Source organism: Eumetopias jubatus, unplaced genomic scaffold (assembly GCF_037043125.1).
Source record: "Eumetopias jubatus isolate StellerSeaLion01/CBP00866 unplaced genomic scaffold, mEumJub1_p1.0 scaffold_8, whole genome shotgun sequence".
NCBI classification, from domain to species: Eukaryota; Metazoa; Chordata; class Mammalia; order Carnivora; family Otariidae; genus Eumetopias; species Eumetopias jubatus.
This window is the reverse complement of record NW_028274814.1, coordinates 135,372,942-135,400,097: the sequence shown is the minus strand read 5'-3', so window position 1 is coordinate 135,400,097 and position 27,156 is coordinate 135,372,942. Positions and strand designations below refer to the sequence as shown.

The 27,156-nt window shown below is 48.1% G+C and overlaps 1 protein-coding gene across 3 annotated transcripts in view; it reads right to left on the bottom strand.

The window, feature by feature from the left end:
- The window catches only part of SREBF2 (sterol regulatory element binding transcription factor 2), a 66,148-nt gene that overhangs the window by 19,332 nt on the left and 19,660 nt on the right, over positions 1–27,156 (bottom strand). The window contains exons 1-11 of one of the 3 annotated variants that reach the window (XM_028115450.2): positions 21,284–21,354; positions 13,718–14,134; positions 12,580–12,761; positions 11,760–11,906; positions 10,099–10,320; positions 8,970–9,084; positions 8,572–8,753; positions 6,497–6,689; positions 5,676–5,857; positions 3,281–3,566; positions 256–425 (exon numbers count right to left, since the gene is read on the bottom strand). In XM_028115450.2, the coding sequence (XP_027971251.1) occupies positions 256–425; positions 3,281–3,566; positions 5,676–5,857; positions 6,497–6,689; positions 8,572–8,753; positions 8,970–9,084; positions 10,099–10,320; positions 11,760–11,906; positions 12,580–12,761; positions 13,718–14,132 (2,094 nt within the window). In that variant the 5' untranslated portion in view covers positions 14,133–14,134; positions 21,284–21,354. Of the gene's footprint in view, positions 1–255; positions 426–3,280; positions 3,567–5,675; positions 5,858–6,496; positions 6,690–8,571; positions 8,754–8,969; positions 9,085–10,098; positions 10,321–11,759; positions 11,907–12,579; positions 12,762–12,869; positions 13,690–13,717; positions 14,135–21,283; positions 21,355–27,156 lie in introns of those variants that run through there. The other 2 variants (XM_028115449.2, XM_028115452.2) reach the window with 2 other exon arrangements.

Genomic DNA, 27,156 nt, shown 5'->3' with positions numbered 1-27,156 from the left:
TCATGGAATCAATCTTCTTACTTCAGGCACCAAAATGTCCTGCTTATGCTTATAAGGGCCAGGAGGGGTTTTGTTGTTTTTTTGATCTACTTTGTTTAGTGCCTCAATGTTTGTGAAACGACCCACTGACTGAATATCTACCCCTCTAGGTAGTCGGCCCCCAAAGGCAGGGCCCACACCCGTTTTTGCATCTTAGCTCCTGGCCGGGGAAGGGCGCTTCTGCAAGTCCGCAGAAGGGAGCTGAAGGGTACTCACCGCCAGGAAGCCTAGCTTGCCCCCACACCGAGTCTTGAGCCCCATGGCGGCAGTCAGATGGATCTCAACCAACGTGCTCGGCGGGATTTTCTCTTCTGCACATTCGGCCAAGTTCACGGCGCACAAAGCCATGTGTACATCGGAACAGGCAGATCCTGCAGGAAGCTTCCCTGTGGCAGGCAGAAACAGACGCTGATGTTGACAGATTCCTCCAAACCGAGCTTTTTTCTGTTTTTTTTTTCTAGTGTGATCAGAGCAAGAGCACAAGGACTGGAGAAAAGTACTTGAACTCTGTCATCAGATGGTCCTGGCTGGGATGCAAGGCTCTGTGACCGAGTAGCTGTGTGTTCCTTTCTACCTCACAGGTTGTTGGGGACGAGAGAAAATGCATGTCAAGTCCCTGACACATGGCCCATGGGCTGTGGAAATGGGAGCAATTATGATTGCAGGTCGTTGTATGGGACTCCAACATAGGCACTGTGACACTTTCCAAAACACAACCTTGTTCTTTTTTTTTTTTTTAAAGATTTTATTTATTTGACAGAGAGAGAGAGATAGCGAGAGCAGGAACACAAGCAGGGGGAGTGGGAGAGGGAGAAGCAGGCTTCCCACGGAGCAGGGAGCCCGATGCGGGACTCGATCCCAGGACCCTGGGATCATGACCTGAGGCGAAGGCAGACGCTTAACGACTGAACCACCCAGGCGCCCAACACAACCTTGTCCTGCTGAGACATCTTGCATCTCCAAACATGGAGAGAGGTAATAAGAATTGAAAAACAACAAGAAAAAAAATTGATGTGAATTTATTTTCATTGTAAAAGAATGCACAATATCTAAGCACACCTCTTTTTGAGGGGTAACACAAAACGGCACCGACGTTGGACACGTCTTGGGTTAGCAGGTGGAAAGCTAGGGAAGGCTTCCCACATGCTCCTGTGTGAGGGCTGCAGTCATGTGGTGTGACCCTGAAGTCAGGGGCCAAAGTGCCCTCATGCGGGCACAAGGACCCATCAAGGCCATGAGGCTTTCACACTGTTGCTACTTTGGTCCTCGCTACAGGGCAGGGAGGGGGCCAGGGCAAGCCAGCTTTCCTAAGGGAGGCTGAGCTTCAGGGGTGGCCCCGTGTCAAAGGTCCAGGCGGTGGCCAAGCCAGGCCTCCTGACCTCATCAGCCCCACATTCTTCCCCTGGGGCCACCCTGCCTCCTCCATCTTTCTATCAGCCCCTACACTTTGTTCTGCATAGGCATCAGGTGTCGCTCTCCCCCAGGAGACACCATCTGGCTTTCTCTCTTCAGGGGAGGGAAGGTGGAGGGCAATGAGGGGATCAGGTTTTAGTCACCTGTTCTCTCAGTGCCTTGAATAAAGCCAGGCCCACAGAGTGCTCAACTAATGTGGAGAGAATGAGTGATGTGAACTACCCCAGCTGGAATTCTCCAGAACATGACAGGTGGGAGGATGCAGCCTCCTGAGCAGAGAGACCTGGGAGGGTGCTGGTTCCATCCCCCAAGGGCACACTGAGAGGGCAGAGAAGAGTGAAGCCGGGTCTGCAGACAGGGACCCTCTACCGGAACTCTACCATGACCCCAGGTGTTAAAACCCCAGGGCTGGCCCCACGGGTCTCATCTTCCATTCACTCCGTGCCTGGGGCCTGCTACAGCCTCATGTCAGAGCTGAAGCTCCTTCACCAGGGCACTTCCATCACCTTCCCATTACCACACCCCACTGCTGGCTTTCTGACCTTCATCGGAGAGCCCCACAGCAACCTCCCTTCTCAGGCCCCCTCCCCCAGCACCAAATCTCTCAGGCAGCGTTCACCTGACTCCTGCCCTTGGCCTGCTCATGATGTGTGGTGTTTTTCTGGGTCCCTGGAGGGTCCCCTTCCAAAGGCCTCTCATCAGCAACTTCGGCTTTCATCCTCACTGGAGGCCAAAGACCAAGCCCCCTTACTGGGCTGCGGATCCAGCACGTCCGCTGCCACTCATCATTTCCCTCCAGGTCTCACAGGCAATCGTCCCAAACAAAACTCCTCACCTTCTCCCTGGAAAACTGCTCTTCAGCCTGCTTCCCTCACCTCTGTTGGCAGCAACACCATTCCCCCAAGCCCTCAAGCAAGAAACCGGGGAACCATCCTCACCGCTCCTTTCCTGACCCTCACGACCCAGGGGCCCCTAAGTCCCGTCAATCCCAGCTTCTGCTCTCTCTCCACCTGTTCTCCTGCCCCCTCTTGTCTTCAGCTACGTTTGCTCCTATCTGGACTCCCTGACGCCAGCCTTAATCCTCTCCCTATCCACCTTCTACCTGCCAACACAGCGAATCTGCTCACTTCAGAGTCTGATGGTGTCGGCACTGTCCGAAGGCCCCTCACCGCCTGGCTCCTGTCAACGCCCCCTCCGCCCCCCGGTTGGCTCTAGGACTACTGAAATCTTCCCAAGAGTCATCCCAGGTGGGGCTCCTCCCTGGGAACATCCCACTGCCTAGAAGGCACACCCCCCTGCACGCGGCTGGCCAACTCTACCCATCCTGTCAGGCAAAGCCAAGACTTCCCAGAAAGCCTCTCCTGGAAACCCTCCTCACCAGTACACCCTGCCCTGCAACTGAAGCCCAATCCTTCTGCTACCTCTACCACACAAAATCATAATTCACTTGCTGACCGGCCTGCCTGTTATTAGGGCGGTAGTTTGTTGAATGAAATAAGTGCTATTTCACCGAATCTGATACGACATCAATTTTAAGTTTACTATTAAGTACCACTAAGGAAAAAACAGTGCCAACTCAACCACACCATCCACTGTGTAAAGGACACAGCACAAGCGTATAGAGGTTAATGTGAAAACGTGTGCACTTTAAACTGATGAGCTATGGTAATGAGCCACGTTTACAGCCATGGATGTGGGTCCAACCATTCTAGGAGAGCAGTGTGAAAAGGGCTTCAATCGGGGCAGCGAGCTGGCAAAAACCAAGCCAGGGTGGAGAGATGGCACAGGGCACCTGGAGGCTGGCCAGGCAGTGGGGGCCACCCCTCACCTGTGATGTGCAGCTGGTGCAGCCTGTGATAGGCCAGGGCCGCGTCCCGGGCGCTGGCCTTTGCTTCGTCCTCAAAGCCCGCCGTGGTGGCCGGGGTGGCCGGGGTGGCCCGCCGGCGCTGGAAGACCTTCTTGAGCAGCCAACGCACCAGGCGCAGCTTCTGCAGGCTGTAGCGAATCACGTTCCAGGAGAGGCTGCAGGCTAGGTCCAGGCGGGAGGTGGGCAGGGCCCGGCCCAACACCGACAGGCAGGTTTGGAGGTTGGCCGCAGCAGCCGCAAAATCCCCCTAGAAAGCAGCAAGAGGTGTAATATTCACTGGCCTTGCTGTGGCCTTTTTGTTTTGCTTTGTTTTTAAATTTTTTAATGATTTACTTATTCATTTTAGAGAGGGGGATGGGGCAGAAGGAGTGAGAGTCTTAAGCAGACTCTGCTGAAGGCGGAGAGGCAGGGCTTGATGCAGGGTCCGTCTCACGACCCTGAGACCACGACCTGAGCCGAAACAAGATTCAGACACCCAACCGACTGCGCCACTCTGGCGCCCCTTTTTATTTTAACAAAAACTTTTACTTTCCCTTCACTCCCTAGATTATCAGAGTAGTACATGCTCATTGAAGAGTCTGGGAAAATTCAGAAAGCAACGAAAAAGTAAAAAGAAATCACCTGTAACCTTACCCCCCAGAAAGAATGATTGCTGACATTTTCATGTATTTTCTCCTCGCCTTTTTACTAAATTGGGATTGTACTGTGGTCTACCTTTGAGCAAATACTATTCACGATTTCCCATAGTAGTTTTACACGTAAGATGATAAAATGTATTTAAATGATGATCTTTTAGGCTCATGTGATCTTTTAGGCTTTTGGGTTCTCAAAGTGTGGTTCCCGGAGACCAGCAGCATCAGCCCCTGGGATCTTGTTAGAAATGCAAATTATTGATGTGCTAGCCCCACCCTCCCCCTACCTGCTGAATTGGGGGTTGGGACCTTCCAGGTGATTCTGTTGCCTGCTAAAGTCTGAGAACCACTGTTTTAGACAAACACCTGGCTAAACTACTATAACCAAGGATCTCGATAAACTACTCTTTCCCAGCCTGAGAGGGTCTAATGGAGAGTCTATGGCCCTGTACTGAGATCTCTTTCTCTCACTGCTGGCAAACAGAAGGAATCTGTCCTCTCCCTTCTGTCCTGCAGCGGGCACAGCTGTGTTTCCTTCCGGCATCATTACAGGAAGTGGATCGGTACAAGGGGAGCACCCCTCTCCCGGCTGACGCGCAGCTTCCAACACACTCTGGTCCCGATGCACCTCAGCCCTGCCTCCTGGCCCCTTCTCACCCCCAGGGCCCTCTCGCTGTACTTCCGAGCAACACGGCTCGGGCAGAGGCCACCACAGCTCCAGCCTCGCCCACCCTGGAGTCAACGTCACATCACTTCCATTCCACTTTGTGTCTCAAATATTTCCTGAATCGGTCTTTCCTTTGAATTCCAGGTTCCTGCCAGCTCTCATCTGGTCTATTCCAGGTGTCCCTAACTTGCTTCTGTGCCCCCTCCTAATCCATCCTTCCTGCAGCTGCCAAAATGACAATCATGAAACACAGACCTGAACCTGCCTCTAGGATATACATCTTGGAATGCTTTTTTTCTGGGAATGGTCCTGCTTCAAGGGCTAGGGACCCAACAACCACATCTATATTCCATGAGCCACAGCCCTCGGCATGGCTGACAGCTCCAGGCTGCTCAATCAGATTCTCTCCGGTGGGCACTGCAGCCCGCAGGAGGGGAGTCGACCCATGGTTTAGTGCAGCTGAGGACTGTTGCGGCTCTTGTTCCTCTGAGATGTGACCTTGAACTCTTCCTTCAATGCTGTGAGTTGCCCCAGAATCCTTCCCATAAACTTTCAGCTAATTTTCCTGTTCAAAAACCTTCCCGGTTCTCCAGAAAACTGGGAAAAAAGCCCCAAATCAGTTACTAGTCAAAGACCTCTCCAATTTGGGGCCGAGATATATTACCAGCTTTAGCCCTCATCTGTCCCAGATGTATCTTACACTCCAGACGTACCTGTCTACCAGCTGGTCCCCAAATACCCCATCTATTCACGACTTCTCCACATGGAAGGTCCTTCCTGCCCCTGACTGTCTGGCTCAAACCCCAGATTCCCTCGACCAGAGCGTGTCCCTTCTGCCCCAACTCCCGTAGCACTTTACTCTTCCTCTGTCATAACACAGACTACAGATTATCTTGTGTCCATGGAATCATTTACACATAGGTGTCCTCTCCTCTGCTGCCCTGTGACCGTCAGGCAGGGTCCCTTCCAGCTCTTGCTGCTCACAAGCACCTACCACAGGATTTTATACACTGGGGTATTCAATAGAAGTCACTGAGTTATCGGCTGCAGAACTTACCCTGGCAAGGTCCAGGTCTGCCTGCTTCCGATGTCTCCAGAAGGTGACTGAGGAGCGTGAATGTGGCCGGATCACCGGCTCCCCGTGGACCAGCAGCTTCACAAAGACGCTCAGGACAATCACACCATTGACCAGCCATAAGAGGAGCGTTGGCATCATCCAGTCAAACCAGCCCCCAGAACCTAAAGAGGGAAGTCTCAGCTGAGCCCATGAGGAACGGCCTCCGGGAGCAGCCCTAGGGGACTGCAAGCCACTTGACTGACCCCCAGCATCTGACAGGTTAGAAGCCTTCTACCTCATTTTCAGAAGAAGCATCGATAACAAGATTGCTTCATTTAATAACAATGTCTAAATGCTTTTGATAGGAATAAGACATAACCTTAATCTACACTATAGGCAAATTTGGGACGGTTCTGTAGCCTAAATAGGAACCCTGTAGTCCTTGTCACTATGGAGCTAGGTGCCATAGCCAAATAACAAAGATAATACAAATCTTTATTAGTCAAGGTAGGGTGAGACCATTAGTTTCACAACTCGGGCAAAAATATCACATCCTCCTTCAAATAGGTATACCTTCCCTCCCCAAATCCCCAACCCTGATAATGGTAGTAGTGTGGGTTCCTGATTTCTTTTGTTCTTACTGACTGAACTTGGGCTTGCCCTGTTACTTCCAAAATGTGACTTATGCCCGTTCCTAGCAGGCCTGGTACAAAAGCCCTCTGGGACCCGGTGGACAAGCCGAGCAGTGTGCACACATAGGGCCTGTCTCCTACCATGGCAGGCCACCCATGCTTGGGTGGTTCGACGGGCCCTCTACCTACCTGACTCAAGTGACAGGATGCTGCGGCCGGAGCCCGAGTATGGGTGCTGGTCAGAGCTGTGGGCCCCTCCCCACTGCAGCAGGGCAGTCAGGGGGTTAAAGGAGAGGCAGAGGAAGGTGAGGACACACAGCAGAATTCGAGAGCGGTCCACCATGCCCAGTGCTACGGGAGGAGAGTCCGGCTCATCCTTGACCTTCAAAACAGGGCCAAGAGGTTAGAATGAATACTGCGTGGGTTTTGTTTCTACGGCATTTTACTTTTATATGTATTGGAGTCAGATTGTGAGATTTAAATTCAAGACTACGAAGTCAGACAGGAAGAGAGCCAGGAGGCAAGTAAGAAGCCCACAGCTCTCCAGCTGCTTCTCAAACACTAGCATACGCGTCCTCTTGACACCTGGGACAAGAACATGTTCTGAAGACCAAAGGTAGGTGAGTCCTGCTTACAAAATAGAGCACACAAGAGAACATTCTCCATGATTCTGTATAATTCCACAACAGGCACGCTAATCTAATCTAAAGTGACAGAAAGCAGATCAGTAGTTGTCTGAGGCTGGAGAGGGATACGTGAATTACCTGCCACGGTATATGAAGGAGCTTTGTGGGTGATGGAAATGTTCTGTACCTTGATTACAGTGATAGTTACACGAGTGTATACACTTGTTAAAACTCCTCATACTGTACGCTAGTACTTTATGCTACTGGAAAATAGCTGTTTTATCTCATGTAAATTAAGCATCAGTAGAACTGATTACAGACCATACAACTGGGGCGCCTGGGTGGCTCAGTTGGTTAAGCTTCTGCCTTTAGCTCAGGTCATGATCTCGGGGTCCTGGGATGGAGCCCTGCATCGGGCTCCCTGCTCAACGGGGAGTCTGCTTCTTCCTCTCCCTCTGCCCCCCTCTCTCCACCTTCCCCGCCTGAGCTCTCGCTCAAATAAATAAAATCTTAAAAAAAAAAAAAAAAAGACCATACAACTTCAATATGAATCTATTTACAGGAGTTTGCCTGTTAACACTGCTTGTTTCCCCCCCCTGTCTTACAGAGGGAGGACTGGGGGCAGAAGCCCCGCCTGCCCAGGGTGCCGCCCACAGAGAGGCAGGGAGGAAGGCTGGAATCAGATCTCCCGACTCCCACTGCACACATACTACAGCACTCCTTTTCAATATTTTCTTTTTTAAAGATTTTATTTATTTGAGAGAGAGAAGAGAGAGAATGAGCAGTGGGGAGGGGCAGAGAGAGAGAAGCAGACTCCCTGTGGAGCAGGGAGCCCAATGTGGGGCTCAATCCCAGGACTCCGAGATCATGACCTGAACTGAAGGCAGACACTTGACTGAGTCACCCAGGCGCCCTCCTTTTCAATATTTTAAAGCCATCTGAAAATTTCCTAGGATGACAGATGCCTAGCTAATTCAATGTATATATCATATGGCCTTCTGTTACCAAACAGAATCACATTTATAAAGTATTTCAAAAATAGAGCTTCGTCAGTAAAATTAAGTACATGACACCACAAAGTTTGATCAAAAACTTAGGCTAGAAGGGAAGTTTGTGCTTTCGAAGTCAGAAATTGCCAGTAGCCTCCACGGATTCCCAGGGCTAGATCATTAGGCTCAAGCCTCTTTTGGCTAATTCCATTAAACCACAATTGCCAGTGGCTTTCTTTGATGATTAAAGGCCCTTGGTTGGAATGTTATTTGTCAGACTGCAAATTGCAATCATTTCCAGAAGAGGACCCAGAGGCAGCCTTGTCCTAAACCGACTAAACAAGGCCCATTATGAGTGAGGGATGTAATGAGGCGCCTCTGGCAACTCCTAGCACCCGCATGACAGCTGCTGTGTGTTCCCGTTCTGGATTCCGCCCGGATTCCTCTCAGATGGGCTCTTTCAGCAAGGACCAGTTAAATTGGATTACACTGAACCAGTTAAGTGGATTTTGTGGAGGATGCAGTAGGACCTCTCCTCCATCCCTGGTCCTCTCAATGCCTGGCCGGGCCCCCTATCGGCAGCTTCTCCACAGTTAAGTTAGGAGAGATGGGACAGATTCCAGGGGTCAAGGATTTCAAAAGCTCATACCTTTGCATCATCCAGCAAAGGGCTTCCTGGCTCCGAGTCGATGGAGTAGGGGGAGAAGCCAGCCTGGGAGCCTGAGTCGGAGGCCGGAGGGGACATCAGAAGGACATTCTGATTAAAGTCATCGATCTTCAGCTCCACATCATTGTCCACCAGGCTCCCCAGGTCGATGCCCTTCAGGAGCTCTGCAAAGAAAACCGCATCTGGCAAATGGTCTGTTTCTCCAGAGCCCCCACCTGGGTGCCTGGGCCAGGGCTGGGCTGGGGGAGAGGCCCACGGTCCTTGCTCCTGTTTCACCCATGAAGGCACCTTGTACACATCAGTGGGCCCTCCCCAGCGCCCAGCATAGGACTTCTACAACCACAAGGTCTGATAACCCTTCTTTCAATGAGCACACTCACTGTTTTTCTGATTTGCCAGCTTCAGCACCATGTTCTCCTGACGTAGTTTATGATTGACCTGCTGCAAGTATTTGATGTAGTCGATGGCCTTCCTCAGGACGCCAGACTTGTGCATCTGGGAAGGAAGACAGGTGAAAACACAGTGGCATCACTGCAGGCCACACAGTGAGAGGGCTGAGGCCCAGAGCCTGTGGGGTGAAAGCATGGCTCCGGGCTGAGATGCTGGCTCGCCCACTGGTTAGCTGTGCTACCCAGAACATGTTACTCAAAATCTCTGAACCTCACTTTCCTCGTCCTTAAAATGGGGATAATGATGATATGTGAATCACAGGGTTGCAGTGAGGACAAAATGAAATAATACACAGAGAGAGTAGCTACCCTCTCCCCCAGTCTGGTGCATAGTCACACTCGATAAATATTAGCTAGTACTCCGCTTTCTTATAATAATCCTAGAACCAAAACAAACTTTACAGAAAGCAAACGACAAAAATCCAGAGCATTGTTAGATTACCATCTTAAGGAAAGTTCTATCAGCACATTTCAGGTCTATAGGCTACAAGGAAAATAAAATTTTCTTTCAAAATAGAGATGATGAAGATAAAACAGGTAACAGGTTAAAAAAAAAAATCTATGTGACAGAAGACACATTCACTGAAATACCCGAAATAATGAACTATCTATTCCCCCTATTTGCTGTTGGTTAAAGACCCAATCTCTATTTTCTCTCTTCCCTAAAAGGTAAAAATATTGCTAACCACCCATGAACACAATTAAATATATGTCAGCAACACCACCAGCTGACTCCAAGGTACACACCATCCTGCACCCGGCCGCCAGTGAGCAGGACACAACCCTTTGCCTATACTGCTGGGATCCGTGATCACCGCAGAGCAGAGTCAAAGGTCCAGGCAGGATGCTGCATTACCAACCTCCACTAGTTGCCTAATGTTGGTTAATATTTTATAATCTTGAAAACAAAACAAAACAACCCAAGATGCTTTAAATAAGAAAGCACCTCTAACCATCCTTATGTTCACTCACTTGGACCTGGGTTTTCCTAAATTCCTACCGCAAAGACAGGTAGCAGGGAGATGGTGGCACGTGAAATACCACGTTGCTGGGCACCCACCTTGGCATCTGTCCCCATGACCAGGTCCTTCAATTCAATGATTTTGTCATTGATAGAGGAGCGATAGCGCTTCTCAATGATGTTATGTGTCGTCCGCCTTTCTCCTTCTTTGGGGGGCTCCAGCTGCTTCACTCCCCCAGGTACCTGCTTAATGGGCACTTTCTCTTGCCCCATCATCACAGGCATTGTGGTCAAAATGGTCCCATTGCTGCCCACCAGAGTCTAGAACAGGCAGAGACATAGGGCAGAATTACCCCGTGGTTAGTCTGAGTCAAGCAATCCCAGAACACAAACCCGCTGGCCCTGGCCGTATGGCATTGCTGGGTCTGACACCCTTCGTGGCTGAATCAAGTCAGGCCCCACGAGGCCTCAGGAGCCACGGTATCTGAGTTCCCCTTCAGAACCACTGTCAACAAATCACACCACAATGGGATTAACGTGGGTAAATAGGTTTTAACCTTTGATCTAAGGGTACCTGAAACAAGTCATAGGATTTCTGCTTTGCTGGCAAACCATTAGCTACCTCTGAGCTCGCATACAATGTACCATATCCTTCTGGCCCCAAGGAGAGCTTTCTCCTGGTGCAGGATATATCTTTTCCTCTCACGTGACAGTGAAGTCACTTGCTGCATTTCCTTATATAATTTGGCCATCAAAAAGCACAAGGGCAGAACGGATAGAGCCATTCTATTAGATAAACAGACCAACTGTAGAGGCTCCCCCTTTTCTGCTCAACTCTGCTTCCCTCTGCTTCTATTTTTACTAATTTTAGTTTTATTTTCTTCAATAAATGGCCAATGAACTTCATTAACCATTAAGAAATAATTCTCACATAATAAAAAACACACATTTTAAATGTACAGCTTGATGCATTTTTACATATGGATATCATGTCTGTAACCAAGATAACCCAGACGAAGATACAGACCATTTCTATCCCCTTAGAAAGTTCTCTTGTGCCTCTTCCCAGTTCTGCCTGCCCCTTCCCCATCTTGTGATCACTGCTCTGACCTCTATCACCACAGCTTAGTTTTGCCTCTTCTTGAACTTCATATAAATGGCATCCTCAGCATTAACTCTTTTGTGATAGGCATCTTTTGCTCAACATACTATTTTTGAGGTTCAGCAGTTGTATATATCAACAGTTCTTTTTGGACATGTGGGTTATTTCCCAGTTCTTGGCTCTTATGAATAAAGCTTACTTTCAAATTCTGATCACCTTTTACTCTATCAGACTCTCTTGCCGTAAGATGCTGAAGCGGCTGTGACCCTGCAGCCCAAGTATGGGGCCTTCCATGTCCCTCACCTTGCAGCCCCTCCCTACCTGGTGGGCCTAGAGTCCTTCAGAAGCCAAACCTCCATCAGCAGGACCTAGAGACAGACAGCCCTGTGTGGAGCTGCTGCCTAGGAACCGGGGGATCCTCTGCTACTCCTCTCTCCTCCCTCAGAGTGCTCAGTACTCCCACATAACATGCACGGATGGTACTTCTCAAGGGGAAAAAAAAAACAAACCCTAAATGGGGGTGATATTTGCAATCTGACACATTCCATAGAAGTTCTACACCTACCCACTCTGTAGAGATTTTAACATCTCCGGGGCCTAACACCTCCAAGACAGGAGGGGGTGGAGGGAGAAGGGCAGGGAGCAAGGCGGCTCTTACTGGTACTTGAAGGGCAGCTGTCTGGATGGGGGTGGTGAGGGCGGTGAGGGCTGGGTTCTGGACTGCGGCCATGACAGGGCTGCCATCTGTCTTTAGTGTGGTCAAAACAAGGGAATCTGTCTTGATGATCTGAGGCTGCACCAGGACCTGGATGGAGAATGAAAAAAAGGAAAAAAGAAGGCAGTATTATTTTCCTATTTTGCCTTAGCTTCTTACTACACAGACTTCCTCCAGGAAAGAATGAAAAAATAACATTTTCCTAAAACCGAGAACACAACTTGATGATGGGGTTGAGACAGAGAAAGAGTATAGTTAAAGGGTCTTGCGTTTTAAGGTGGGAAGGCTTTGAGAAGAGCGATGCCAGGGCCTGGCAGGGGCAGAGTGGGGGGACAGGGGACAGGAAGGAGGTCTGATTTTGGATAAAACTCAGGAAAGCCAGGAACATGGCTGCGAAACAGAAAGGAAACACCTGGATTTTTTTTTTCCAAACATAAATGACCTTGTTAGTGAGAAACTACAGTCCACTATAATACGTGACTTAAAAACATTTTGGCATATCTCCAGTTTTATGCCCATTCTATGTATAAATCGAATAATCCACCTACACTGACTGAGTCTGCACGAGGGCCCGTGTACATCCACAGAGACCATCTCAGCCAGGTCTCCACACCCAGCTCATGGGTGTCTCGCCAGGCCCAGGCACCTCAAACGCTGCTCCTTTACACGCTGCTGGTCCTTCTAGTACGTAGACCATAGCTTCAATCAAAGGCCAGCCCCCAGCCCCCACCAGTGCCTCCCCAGCTCCTCAGCAGCCACCTACCGGGACCTGCTGCACCTGAGGGGCAGCGACTGTCTGCACCGTGGCCGGGGCGAGGGTCTGCAGCGTGCCATTGGCCGTCTGCGTCAGCACCCGCTGGGCCTGCACCGTCTGCACCTGCTGCTGGATGGTGACTGGCTGCACCTGGGAGGATGTCACTAGGCTTTGGACTTGAGGCTGAAGGACTTGGGAGAAGAGGAGGGAAAAGTCACATGGATTAGGAATGCATTCTGTCACTGTAGCTGCAGTAACAACCGAGGATGGGGTGCCTCAGGACAATCCCGACTCCCCACCTGCTGCTGAAGAAGATGTGCACAGCCATTTACAGGCTGGTCTAGATAACAAGAACATTCCATGAGGGCTGCATCAATTTCTGAGGGAATGAGAACAGATTATTTTATTACTCTGGGTGCTGGGGTGGAAGTGAGGGGAGCCAATCGGCAAGTGACTGCACCCAGCAAGGGAATTCAGAGACACAAGGAACCAGCTATTCCACCGGGCTTCATTTCCTCTCGTGGAAGGAACAGAGATGCACTTTGGGATGACTGTCTCAGCTTTCTGCTTTACTGCCTCTCCGCAGCCCCTAAACCCTCAGAAACCCACTGAAGAACTGTCAGACCCTTTGAACTTGAGAGGCTCCCGGCCGCACAAGCAGGGCGTGTAACAACACGGAAAGTCGCTCACTCACTCACCACACACTGAGGGCTTACTGCAAGGCCTGCTGTACGGAGCTGAGCTCCTGCTCTAGGTCACAGTCTCTGTAGTGGCTGCTCAGGAGATGTTTGCTGAACGAATGGCTCTCAACCTATAGGTGCCAGGATCTGGCTGGTGTTCGGGTTAAGTTTCTGGACCCATTTTACTCAAACCTCGCACCCTAGTTACCAGCACAGCCCTGTGTCTACTCTGCTTATTCGATTCTTTGACCAAGTACCCTTGAAGCAGGCACAACAGATACTAGGGTATCTGAGGAGGCAGAGTGTAAGCTGTTCCTGTACTACCGTCCTTGCTGCCCGTGACCCCCAAACTCCTAAGACTCTGTCATCCCCAAAGAGGGCAGAACCGCCTACCTCAGAAGTGTCTGCAAACTGGCACAGAACCTTTTGAACCAACCAATCACTATCCTATCTGACTTCTGAATCACCTTGAAAGCTGGTAGCTGCATTCTGGTATATCAGAGGCTGCTGGATGATCCTCGTCTGTGGAGCGGTGCTGAACGTCGGGGTGATCATCACCGTCTGCTGCTGCAGCTGGGCCTGGGGCTGGGGCTGGGGGCGGGGCTGAAGAACAGGAGTGGCCCGTGGCGGGGTGGGCACCGTGCTGGGGGGAACCTTGACCTGCAGGGCTGGAGTCTGGGGGGAGGCGGCCGAGGGAGAGAAGGCAGGTAAAGGGACCTGGCTGAAGGACCGCTGCTGCATCGAGGGGTCCCCGGCTCCGCCTCCCCCATTGCTGCCGCTGCCGCCGCTGCTGCCCCCACCCCCGCCGGGGAAGGAGCTACACAGCTGCTCTGGGAACAAGTCCGGGAACTCTCCAACTTGATTGCTGACAAACTGCAGCATCTCTGTGAATACACAAAAAGGAGTAATTTTATTGCCATCCAAAATATACATTAACTTTCAAATTTGCTTAAGAAACGGAGGCATGCAAATCAAAAGGCTTTCCCATGACCATAGCAGAAATGGGGAGGAGAACCACCTGGGCTCAGACGGCCAACCAAGGGACAGGGGGAGAGAACTTCGCGTCTTTGATGTTCTCTCTCCCCACCCCACCTCCAGGCCCTTTCTACCGACTTTCCTGATTATATCAGGCCAAACAGGAGCCACCTCTGTGCTAGGTGAGTATTGCTTTTGGGGATTACTGCTGGTCTCATTTTACAATTGGGGACCCTGGGGTGGAAAGTGGGAAGTCTCTGTCCTAAGGCTTCTGAGCTCAGTAGCCTCAGGTATGAGGCCACCTCCAGTTTCAGCACCGCTCCCCAGGACAGAGCAGGAGTGCGGGAGTCAGGAGGGTCTGGCTTCGAAGTTGTGCCAGACCCTAATCCGCTCTCACTCCAGGCAGCCTTCCCTCCTCACCACAGGCAGGCCCTGGGCCTTCTCTCCGAAAAGGACATAGCCCCGGGCACTGCTGGTACCCTCAGGAACAATCAGGGATGATGAAGTTGATGGCCTCCGAGTCATGGAACTTTAGGGATGGAGTGGATGGAAAGATCATAATCGAAGTCCAGAACAGGGAAATAACTTGGCCAAGGTCCTGCAGCTCATCAGGGCACAGTGAGGATTAGAACACCCAGCTTCACGTTCTTCCTCTGCACCACAGTACACTCACTGCCAGAAGGCTGGGCCAGAGCAACCCCAGCCCTGGACTCCGTGCTCTAGAGGGCTGGGCCCCTTTGGGCAAGGAGTCTGTGGGACCAGGGGGATGTGTCCACCTGGAGACCACGGCCCCCTTCTAGATTATGTTCCAAGTACCTGGGACCCCTAAGTTCCCAGCCCAAAGGGCCTCAAGCCTGCCTCCAGGGCTTCTTCCCCAAGTTCATCCTCCCTGAAATTTACCAAAACCCAACTTATTCCACAACTAAAACTCATCTCTTATAACTCCTGCCTCCCCACAGGGCTGGTCCCCATTTAGAAGTCTGGGGCCTCAGCTTTGTCGCAGCTATTTTCAGACCTACAGTTCTTCATGTTGCTTCCATTCCCTCCCCTTTCCTCTCCAATACATTCCCAAGAAGCTACTGCTTGTTCCTGAACAGTACACCCTTCTCTCCAAACATTCAAAGCCACACGATGCTCTGATTTAGCCACCAAAATACCCCAAACCAAAAACAAACCAAAAACAAAAAACACCACCTCTTTTCATTCCCCAAACCTCTACCCGCAAGTACCTCCCCGCCTCCTAGGTCTCTAACAGACGTGTGTGTGTGTGCGCGTGCGCGCACGCGGGTGCACACACGCGTGCACGCACATACACACATGCCAGTAATGGGTCTGGGCTATGAAGAGTCTTATGTTAGGCAAGCAGAAAGCTACTGGGGGTTTCTAGGGTAACCATACAGGGCGACTGAAGCTTAGCAGTTCAGTACTTCCAGTGTTCCATCAGTTCAACCTACTGGCAAAACAGCATCTCGTAAGATCAAAGATTACACTAACTGTAGTGGTATCATTTACCAACACCTCAACACTCTGCTGTGTCCCCTCGACACTCAGCCGGCTGTGTGTGGGAAGGAGAAATGGGCACAATGCCACAGATACTGTAACTGGTACCAACCAATTCCAATTCCTTGTACATGATTAAGAAATGTCCTTAAACTCAGCACAAAATTCAAACAAAACACACTTTATTGCTGACACAGTCCAAGTACAACACAAGATTTATAAAAAGTTTTAAGGAAAAGCTTTAAGAGAAAGCTAACAATCTGTTGAGCTTTCCAGAATTCCCATAAAATTCTTACTCTGGGGAATCAACACAGAGGCCCGCTTTGTGAGCCAAAAGAACATCACTCCCTGACTGACTGTTTTAATCCATGGAACGCTAAGGAGCGCATAAGGGAACAGAGGCCAGAGGCCTGGTAGATGGGCACAGGCTTCGGTACTAGCTGGGTCTCAAGACACTGCCTACCCAGCTGTGTGAACGTGGGCAAGCAACCTCTCTACAGCCTGGTTTCCACACCACAAAAGGCTGCCTTAAGAATACTTGGCTTCTGGGGCGCCTGGGTGGCTCAGTTGGTTAAGTGACTGCCTTCGGCTCAGGTCATGATCCTGGAGTCCCGGGATCGAGTCCCACATCGGGCTCCTGGCTCAGCGGGGACTCTGCTTCTCCCTCTGACCCTCCCCCCTCTCATGTGCTCTCTCTCTCAAATAAATAAATAAAATCTTTAAAAAAAAAAATACTTGGCTTCTTTGTTGTGAGGATGGATAAAACAATTTGTGCAGAGTGTTTGGTGAGAGGCAGACCCTTATAAAGGTCCCTGTTAGTGGTAATTCCAGAGCACCTAGCGCCTGGGCACTTGGCTCCACTTATCTCATCTGGTTTGAGTGTTCTCCAAAACCTTCTGTGGAGAAAGACATGGGCTGGCACAGCGAAGTAACCTGCAGAGGTCACAAAGCTTGTTCACAAAGCAGGTTAAGAGTGTGTAAGCAGATGGGATGCAAAGGCTTAAATTAAAAAAAAATAAATCCTTTCAACCCACACGTGACAAGCTCCAGTGGTGTTATCTGCAGCCAGGTGGACAGGCCCTGGGCTGAGTGGCGCAGAGGGGGCCCTTAAGACCAAGCATTTGAAGGAAGAAGTAATGGGAAGAGGCTCTTTGAGCCCCAGCTCCAGCAAGGCACGCGGGGTCTTCCCGGGACCCCATCTGGTCTGCAGTGACAGAGAAGGGAAGGCCCCACCAGCCGGAACGAGGCCTGGAGAACCAAGGCACCGAAAGCCCACCCCGGGTGCAGTTTTTCTCCATGCGGCACCCTGTGGGAGCATCCTAATGTCTCATGTTCCCTGCTCCAATCACTGGAGGGTCACAATTACACCAGCTCTCATTTCCGCCGAGAGCCATGAAACCCAGAAAAGAGAGGCCTGGAAGAAGGCACAGGTTTTATGGGGCTTTGAAAATGAAGTTCCAGATCCTGCACGATGAGCTGTGTGGTCCCTAGAGCGGAAGGCCCGACCTAGGCCTCCTGGGAGCTGGGCGGGCCACCCCTAGGCCTACAAACCCTAGCTTAGCTGGCAGGGGTGCTCCTGGCGGTTACCTTCCCCAAACAGGCCACAGTCCCATTTTTTAGCTGCTTCTTAAAGGAAGGGATAAGTTTGCTTAAGAAAGTAAGCTGGGCCCCAAGAAACTACACCTGGGTTTTGGTCTCTTTAAAAGCTCATAGTCAAAATCAGAGGCTGTGACTGTCACCTGTGCATTGCAACCAGTCCAGAGCCTCCTCCAGACCCCAAGTTCACGAGCACTTCATGGAGCTTGCAACCTGGAGGTAACATCAAGCACTTTGCCTGGCCCAGCCAGCAGCATCTGCCTGAGAGTAAGGTGACCCAAAATCTGGGCAGATTAATTTTGGTCAGGAATACAGAGCCGAAAGCCCCAGCTGAGGTAACACACGGTCTCCAAACCGCACAGTCAGTGAGCCAACAATTCTTCAGCAGGCCTTTGCTACCTAGCCCAGGTAGGTGCTAAGAGAACGATTTTACAGAGGTCATCTATTCTTCTTATATTTTGTATTTATTATCACTTTGTGTAAGATAATGTTTTAAAATAACTTTTTCAAAATCAAAAAAGTCACACTCACTATAGAAAAAATTTAGAAAAAAGTTAAATGAGAAAAAGAAATCCAGCAATTCCACCCTCCTGAGACAGCTACTGTCGATGTTTTGATGTGTCCTTCCTGAGAGCAAGGCTTGCTTGCACACACGAGCACACGTGTGTGTCTGTGACAACAGTCACTGAAGTGGGATCGTACTGAAGACGCTATTTTGTACCCTGCTCCCTTCATTTAGCAACACGTGAGAAGTAGTCAAGTGTCAACCATTGTGGATACGACAGCAACCTTTGAGAGTCCCACAGTACTGTATCATAGCATATTGTTACTGACACCCTAGAATTTAACCACTTAGTGGTGACAAGCGGCTGTGTTCAATTTTTTAGCATGAACAACTCTTTTTTTTTTTTTTAGATTTCTTTATTTAGGAGAGAGAGCACTAGTGGGAGGGGCGAAGGGGGAGGGAAGGAGAATCTCAAGTGGGCTCTCGGCTCAGCGCAGAGCCCGACGTGGAGGCTCGATCGCACAGCCCTGAGGTCATGACCCGAGCCGGAAGCAAGAGTCGGACGCTTAACCGACTGCGCCACCCAGGCGCCCCAGCGTGAACAACTCTTAACAAAAATCTTTTCCCACTGATCTGATTTGGGATAAACTTCTAGAAACTGATGGCTGGGTCAAAGGACAGGTATGTGTGCTTTGGGGAGGCTATAACAATCTATGCTTCTACCAGCATTTCCCCACATCTGTTTCTGTCATTCAGACAGTGGGGAAAGAATGACATCAAACTGTGTGGGCTTGCACGAGTGAGCGCTAAATGAGGTCGGATGTCTCCCTGCCAATTTTATTGGCCATTTGTATTTCTTCCTCTGTAAATTGCTCTTGACCTTAGTGCATTTTTCTATTGGGCTATTTGTCTCTTTTTACTGATTTGAAAAAATTTCATATACTACGGGTATTTCCTCCTTATATATGTGCAAATATCTGCCGCACTTTTTTTTTTTAATTGAAGTACGGTTGATATACGATCCACTTTATTTTTCTTTTACTTTGTTGAGAAAAAAGAGGGGCACCTGGGTGGCTCAGTCAGTTAAGTGTCTGCCTTCAGGCTCAAGTCATGATCTCAGGGTCCTGGGATGGAGCCATGCCCCCGCCCCCCATCAGGCTCCCTGCTCAGTGGGGAATCTGCTCCTCCCTCTCCTGTTCCTCTCTCTTTCCCTGCCCCCCTTCCCCCCTGCTCCTATGTGCTCTCTCTCTCAAATAAATAAATAAAATCTTTAAAAAAACAAATTTGTTGAGAAAAAAGAATGGCATAGTGATTAAGTTATCACGCCCTAGCCTTATACCTTGGGGTAAGTTTTACTTCTCATCTATAAAATGGGGATGAAATTACACCTACCTCATGGGGATGCTGAGAGACAGTCTGCATGGAATCTAAAGCACAGTGCCTGGCACTCAGTAGGAGCCTAGTGCACGTTATTCGTGACAGCTCTTTTTGACAGTTTTGCTTGGACTCTTGTTTTGAAAATTTGAATCTGTTCCAATGCATTTGGCTTTATTAGGGAACACTCTGGGCATATCATGAATTTTGTGTTTACTTATGCATGAGAGAAACACTAGGAAATGCAAAAACATACCCAAGTGAAATGAGCCACACAAAATGAGCACACAGTTGCATACCTCAAACATCCAGCAGCTTCGTCAGGTCAGTGCATGTGTTATGAACCATAACCATCCACATCTGGATCAGAACTTTCTATCGGACTACAGACTGCCCTCCATCCATCACCTCACAGAAACTCAGAAGCTATAACTTCTACTGCCCACTTCCACAAGCAAACCTCAGGTCTTTTTTAAGGTAAGGGGTCCTATTTGTTGTGGTATTTCTGTATTTCTTACCCACTGAATATCTGTAAAACTGAGCTGTTTTATTAGGTTCTTAACTTTTAGTCTTTTTATTTTCTTTTTGCCACCTCTGAAGATTTCGAGTGTTGCGACCCAAATCCCATTTGCCCCATAAGCCCTACGGTTTGCATTACATGATTTTGCTCAGTGCAGTGATTTTTAGGGACGGGCATGTTGCATTACAGCAGAAAGGACTATATACAAGTGCTAATACTGTGTAATGAAATTACATGGTTTTTGTGTTAACACTGAAAATGTCCCTCATCCCCAAGATTATAAGGATATTCACCTAAACTTTCTTCATTTAGTGTTGTTCATTTAATCTTGCACATTAGATCTGCCCAAACAACATAAGAACACAGAATAAGTGTGGTATGTGATGTTTGTAGGCCGCTGGGAATCAGATGGACCCACAACCAGTGAGCGAGAGGGAGGTAAACACAAAAGAGTTAATTCCCAAGTACGCCTCTTAAGAAACAAGTATCCTTCATTCAAGCTTATGATCCTATCTTCCCTCCTAGGATGTTTTTTTCTAAAAATTAAGAAAAGAAAATCAAACGTAGACTAGTATCAAACCTGAGGGTCAATAGTGAGGTAACTTTTCCTTTCTCCACCATTTTGCTATCTGTAATCACCACTGCTTTCTCAGGGCCTGAAACATTATTACCTCCATTCAGGTCACCCAGAAGAGCAGTTCAGAAGCTGAAATGCAAAGAATGTAAGGAACACAGGGACAATTATAACAGGCAAATTGGTGCCTAAAATCACTCCAAACACCAGGGGGCACATTTGCTAAGAAGCTCATAGCACAGGGACAGCATCACGTACTTCAAGGGAATTCTGGGTCACCTTCTTGGGGGACAGGGAGTCTGGAGGAGGGCTGAATGACACAGGATGGCAAACTAGTGACTCAGGCACCCTATATTTTAGGCGATGGATGAGTAAACTCTTTTTACTGGCAAAGAAACCACAAAGGAAAACTGGGCAGGGAGGTGGGGGTTCTCAAACGCTTGTGTTACATAACACATACAAATGTATCACTGCATATATCAAATATTACATAATGAAATAAAACAGTTGAAAATTAAGAGAAAAAGCAAGCACAAAGGGAAGCAAAAGTCATTCTCAAATGGTCTTCTGGTCTGCTCTGTTTGGCCCTCCCTCCCTAGCTGCCCGGCTGGGGTCAGCCTCAGAGAGTCCCAGCTGGGAGGGCCAGTACTGACTTCTCTGTCCAACACAGGGCCCCAGAGCAGCTCTCTTTCAACCAGGAGAATGATCTTCAGCACCACCTTCAATTGCTCTTTCTGTTTCTTTCCTCTGCCAGAAGTTTACTATGAACTTCTGGCAGGTCTCCTTTCATGGTACCAGAGTTCTCCTTGCTTAACTTCCATACTCTGCCTTGATTGCAACTGCAACCTCCTACCTACTGACAATTGTCTTCTTTGAGTATCTTGTTGGTCCAACAGTCTTTTAAATCAAATCAAATCTTTTAAACACAAGCTTCAAAGCTTCCTACTGATTGCTCCCTCCTACTCCAAGGGATTTCACTTCCCACTCACCTCAGCTCATCATCCACCTGGGGAAAATACCAGCACCTTTTTCTGCACATGCCTCTGGTGTGGATAGGGAGGGGAGCCCTCTCGGTGACGGCCACACCTCACCCTTTCTGCTCTTTACCACCCTCTTCCTGTCCCAATTTCACAATTCCATTTCAAAACCACTTAAAATTGGGGCGCCTGGGTGACTCAGTCTTTAAGTGTCTGCCTTCGGCTCAGGTCATGACCCCAGGGTCCTGGGATCGAGCCCCGCATCGGGCTCCCTGCTCGGCGGGAAGCCTGCTTCTCCCTCTCCCACTCCCCCTGCTTGTGTTCCCTCTCTCGCTGTGTCTCTCTCTGTCAAATAAATAAATAAAATCTTCAAAAAAACCCAAAAAACACTTAAAATTACTCTCAACCCGGACTCTTCTCTATCTCAGATCCAGCTGTCTTTGAGCTCTTGAACCCAACTGTGATTTATTTGTTAAGAGATGGCTCAGTCGGTTAAGCATCTGCCTCTTGATTTCAGCTCAGGTCTCAGGGTGGTGAGATTGAGCCCCGGCTCTGCACTAGGCGTGGAGCCTGTTTCTGATTCTCTCTCCCTCTGCCACCCGCGCAACCCCCGCTTGCACACACTCTCTTAAAAAAAAAAAAGGAAATTATCTGGAACTTGAAAATAAGGTAAAAAAAAAAAGTGTCCTTTTAGAGTTGTACTAGAGGTAGTCATGTCTACCATGACCACATAAAGGTCATCTGATGCTCTGTGGAAACATAAATTTGTTTGACTTTCTGTTTACCACAGATTAGGCCCACATTCTGTAAAGTTAGATGTTCACTTATAGAAAATTGATAAGCTGCAAATGATTTAAAAAAAGATAAACTCGAAGGCTTTATTTTTATTGCCCTGTAGGACATTAGCCAGTTTTGCATCTAAATTTGCAATCTTACTCCTGCATCCTTTTTTATTTATTTTATTTTTTTAAAGATTTTATTTATTTATTTGACAGAGAGAGACACAGAGAGAGAGGGAACACAAGCAGGGGGAGCAGGAGAGGGAGAAGCAGGCCTCCCGTGGAGCAGGGAGCCCGACATGGGGCTCGATCCCAGGACCCTAGGATCACGACCCGAGCTGAAGGCAGACGCCTAACAACTGAGCCACCCAGGCGCCCCCTGCATCCTTTTTTAAAACTACATAAATACCAGTTTCTTATACTCTCCTTTGATCCAGCTTTGTCATCTTGATGGTTTTCTCATTAATAATATTAATAAATCTCTGATATGTGCTGATGATATATTAGTGTAAGAGTAGGTTTTTAACACTTAAAAATTTTTATTTTGTCACACTATACATATAAGTTATATTTTTAAAGGCTTTTAAAAAAAATATTTTATGCTTCACAAAGTGCATGGACAAAATCTTCTACTCCCCTGGACCTCTCCAAGCACTAATCATTCTGGCAGTTTAAAAAACTGGCATCAATTCACTGAAATGCTTCCCAAAGCAACTTTCATGCAATCTGTAAAAATGGCAATTATGCTTTCTGAACCAAAACTGGAAGGGACATATCACCTCACAATGGGACAAGATATTTTTGAAATCCAGGTTATCCTGGAAAATCTGGACAAATCTGCAATTTCTGTAAAGCTTCTACTTTTGGTGAAGTGGGTATATAAATGCAAAAGGATTTAAACGTGTTGAGCACCCACTGTGTGCCGGCCTAGAGAGATGATAAAAAAAAAATCCTCCTTGACCTCAGTGAGTTAGTGAAAAGTGACATAATCACAGCAGCAAGGAGGACACAGGGAAGGTGCAGGTGGAAGAGCTTCCTGAGGGAGCTGGACTGAAGGCCGATGGGCACCCAAAATGAATTCTCGGCCCAGAAAATCTCACGAGCCAAGGCTCGGAGGCAGAGAGCTAGCACTGCTGAAGAGAATGGGCAACTGGTAGGGCAGCAGGCTGGGAAGGTAGTCAGGGTCAAATCGTGTCAGGTTCTATAGCTCATGCTGATGAACTTGGTCTCTCTCCTTATCAAAGAAGAAAACGCCATAGTAAGTCATCCAACAGTGCTCTAGGAAGGGGCACCTCTTGCTCATGCTGGTTTGTACGGTGGGGCCACTGGCCTCCCCAGAACCCCATGACATCATGAATGCATTAAGTATCATTCTGAGCACAAACTTAAGACTGAATTCTGACTTGAGAGGATAATATCAGAATAGCTGAAACAAAAACCTGGATAATTTCACCAACTGATGAAAAGAATCTGAAAATTGATACAAGAAAAGTTCCAGTTATATACGAGGTTCTAGAAAATGGCCCACACTGGGAAAGAGGCCACCTCCAAGGACTATGTGAAGGAAGTGTGGCAAAGAATCGTAATAAGGGAGAAAAGCAGGATGTCAAAAAGCTAAGCCAAGAACTAACTAGAAGGCCAAACAGAAAGGGGATTCCCAAGTATAAATTCAAAGAGAACTGGCTGAAGAAAACCTGGCTATCAGATTAGCAATGCCAGGCCATGAATCTAGCAATGCAAGTGCCATGCTGCCTTTGGAAAAGAAATCTCCCTGAGACTCAGTTTCTTGTAGATATGGAAACAATCCGAACTCTGATATATGTATATATATCACATACACACACACACACACACACACACACACACACACACACACACGTGTAAGTGTATACAAATATACACACATATATATACATTTTATATATATTCATGTCCATATATATGAATACATCCAGAACATTAAAAGTATTTGATTCTTTCAGTGGTTTTTTTCTTAACATAACAAATATGAAAGGGCATCATGTCCAGGTTAGATTCTAATTTAATCCTTGATTAAAAGCTAGTGGTCACACTATTGATTTTTTTTTTTTAAGATTTATTTATTTGAGAAAGAGAGACAGCACAAGCGGAGGGGCAGAGAGAGAGAGAAACTTAAGCAGACTCCATCTTGAGCACAGAACCTGACGTGGGGCTCGACCTCATGACCCTGAGATCATGACCTGAGCTGAAACCGAGAGTCGGACGCTTAACTGACTGTGCCACCCAGGCGCCCCACACTATTGATGTTTAAAAGCAAAAATAACACAGTGATGAAGCTAATAAACTTATTTTCTAATTAGAGATCACATTTATATTTCATTTAAAAGTACAGAGGTGGTTATGACTAAAATTAATTTCATGTTGATTCTAGGTGGACAACATAATAATAGCTATCACTGATACTTAGTACTTTATGTAAACCCCAAGCCCAGTATTATTCTTTTGCTTAATAAACGAAGAAAATAAGATTCAAAGAAATTAAATTACTTGCCTGAGTCCCCCTCATAAGATACAAATGGCTGAACCAAGATTTGAATTGAGATCAGATTTAGGTTTATCTGAATCTCTCCTCTATGCATACTATTTTCCCCTAGAAAACAAACATTTCTTGGATTTTAATTTATGCTCATCACAAATTGGGAGACAGATGCAAGAGAGATCTGGAGTGACAATAAAGTAAGGAGAATTTAGGGGTGTGTGTGTGGAGGGGGTTGCTTATGTAATCCATCTCATTACTTCCAATATTAAGTTCAATGCTAATGGAAGATTAATCTCAGGGTAAGCATGCATGTAACTGATTCACTGGGGGAAGAGAGGAGAGATATTTTTGCCTGGCTATTTGTATTTTGTGAGCACATCTTCCTATTCAAATGATTCCATTTATTCTCCAAACGAGACTCTTGCAACCTTGATAAGATGCTCTTTCTAGAAGCCTCTCTCTCTTTTGAAAAATACAAATCAATAAAGACACCCATTAAGATATGCATTCAACAAACATTAACTGAGTTTGCTATGTGCCAGACACAAAATTAAATGCCTTCAAGAGGTACATGTTCTGATGGCAAAACCCTGTTACAAACATCTGCCTCGGCCAGGTGCCAAGTGTTAGGATAAAAAGAGGTACACAACGCGGGAAGAACCCGTAGTGTATGTTGCTTAAAAAGCTTTTGTTGTTGTTGATTTTTACTGCTATTTATCTGTTTCTGTGTAAGTATATATTTATACGCAAAGTTTAAACATGATTTTTTTTTTTTTTTACTGGAAAAGCACCTCATTAGCACTGCCACCCAGTTGTTTTTGCTTTTAACACCTTGCTGGCACATTCACACATACTGTGGTATATAATCTTCAAATCACCCTGTGAGGTAGCTGTTTCAAGTACTCTTTGAAAAAAGAGCTAGTACGTGTAAAGCACGCAGGACACTGCCGACACGCCGACACAAAAGTTCTTGAAAAGTGGTGGTGGTTACACAGGAGGAAACAAGTCCAAGTCCAAAGCGGGGGTGACCTGCACACAGTCGTAGGCAGGCGGCTAAGCGAGCAGCAGTCTCCCCTTCTTCTTCCCAAGCCTGTGCTCTTTTCGCAAGCACCCTGCCCCAGGAGTCGCCCCAACAACCACTCTGTGGGGCTTCCTCTCCGGAAGTCCCTCCTGGCGGATGCCCTGCCTCATGGGCCGGGCTCAGAATGCTGCAGTCAGTAACCAAACACGGCACCACCCGTGCAAAAGCCCCACCCTGGGTCCCAGCCAATCCTTACCTAACACCAAATTAGGGGCATCAGATAGTTGGCACCCCACTTTTGAAAGGCTGTTCCTCTTATTCCACTTATTACGCTGAAATGCCTGCTCTGAGAAAGAGGTTAAGAAGAGACTTTGAACAACAACTACGAGGAAAAAATCTGAGCCAATGAGTAGTAACAATAATAAAAATAGTATAGAACTGTTAACAGTTACTAAGCTCTTACTATTTGTCAGCGATTGTGTTAAGCACTTTGCATAGATTTCCTCATTTAATCTCCATAACACTTTGAAGTAGACACCATTATCACCTCCACTTCACAGACAAGGAAAATGAGGCACAGAGAGGTTAAGTAACTTGTACAAGGTCGCCCAGTCAGCAGGTAGGTGGTGGAGCTGGAATTTGAGGTCAAGCTCTCAACCGCCACACCGTACAGATAGATGCATTGGTTCTATTATTGAATGGACGTCACCAAACAGACCCTGGCACCAGGCAGATGCTCGTTAAGTGCCTTACTCACGAATGAGAGCCAACATCCCCCACTAAAAAAGGGAAGGACTGTCATCTCTGGTCTTCCCGTATTTCTGGCTCTTCACCTGCTCCGCCCTGCACCGTACTGCTTTCACTCTCCTGGAAAGAGACTGAAAGGTGAGCAAGATGCAGAGTGAGGGACTCCCAGAAACCGATCCTGCACGGTCCTGTTCTGGAAGACAAGGGCATCACACTTCACAGTGCCGGGTAACCAAGTGTCAACAAAATCAGGTGCAAGCTGAACCACCCTCCTGACTCTACTGGGGGCAGAGTCTCCACAGCAGGGGATCTCAACCTTGTTCAGTCCTAAAACCAGCCAGGCAAAGGTGAAAGACCCCAACAACCCACCATCCCATCCTTCCACTCTACCACCCTCAAACCTCCCTAAGACTAAGGACAAAACAAATACTTACAAAGAAAGTTTTTAAGTAGTGCTACAAACACCCACCCAGCACCTGCATATACTGTGTGTTATGGTGTTGGGAGCTGGAGGATGCTGAGCACCTAGCAGGGGAACCCAGCCTAGTGCTCCAGGACTCCAAAGGATTGGTTCCCCTCCCCCTCCCCATCTCACAGGGGAGACAGAGAAAGCCAAGCAACTCCCACCCACTGTGATAAGGGCAAGAATAGCCAAGTGCCTCCCAAAGAAAGGGCCGTCAAGGGAGTGGAGACAGGACTGATCCATGCTGGATGGCAGTGGATGAAGAGTTTTAGGAGTCAGAGAGAAGGAAGGTTATTGCAGGCAAAGGAAACAGGCTAAACAAAACCACAGCACCAGGAAATGCCCTGCAAGCAGCTG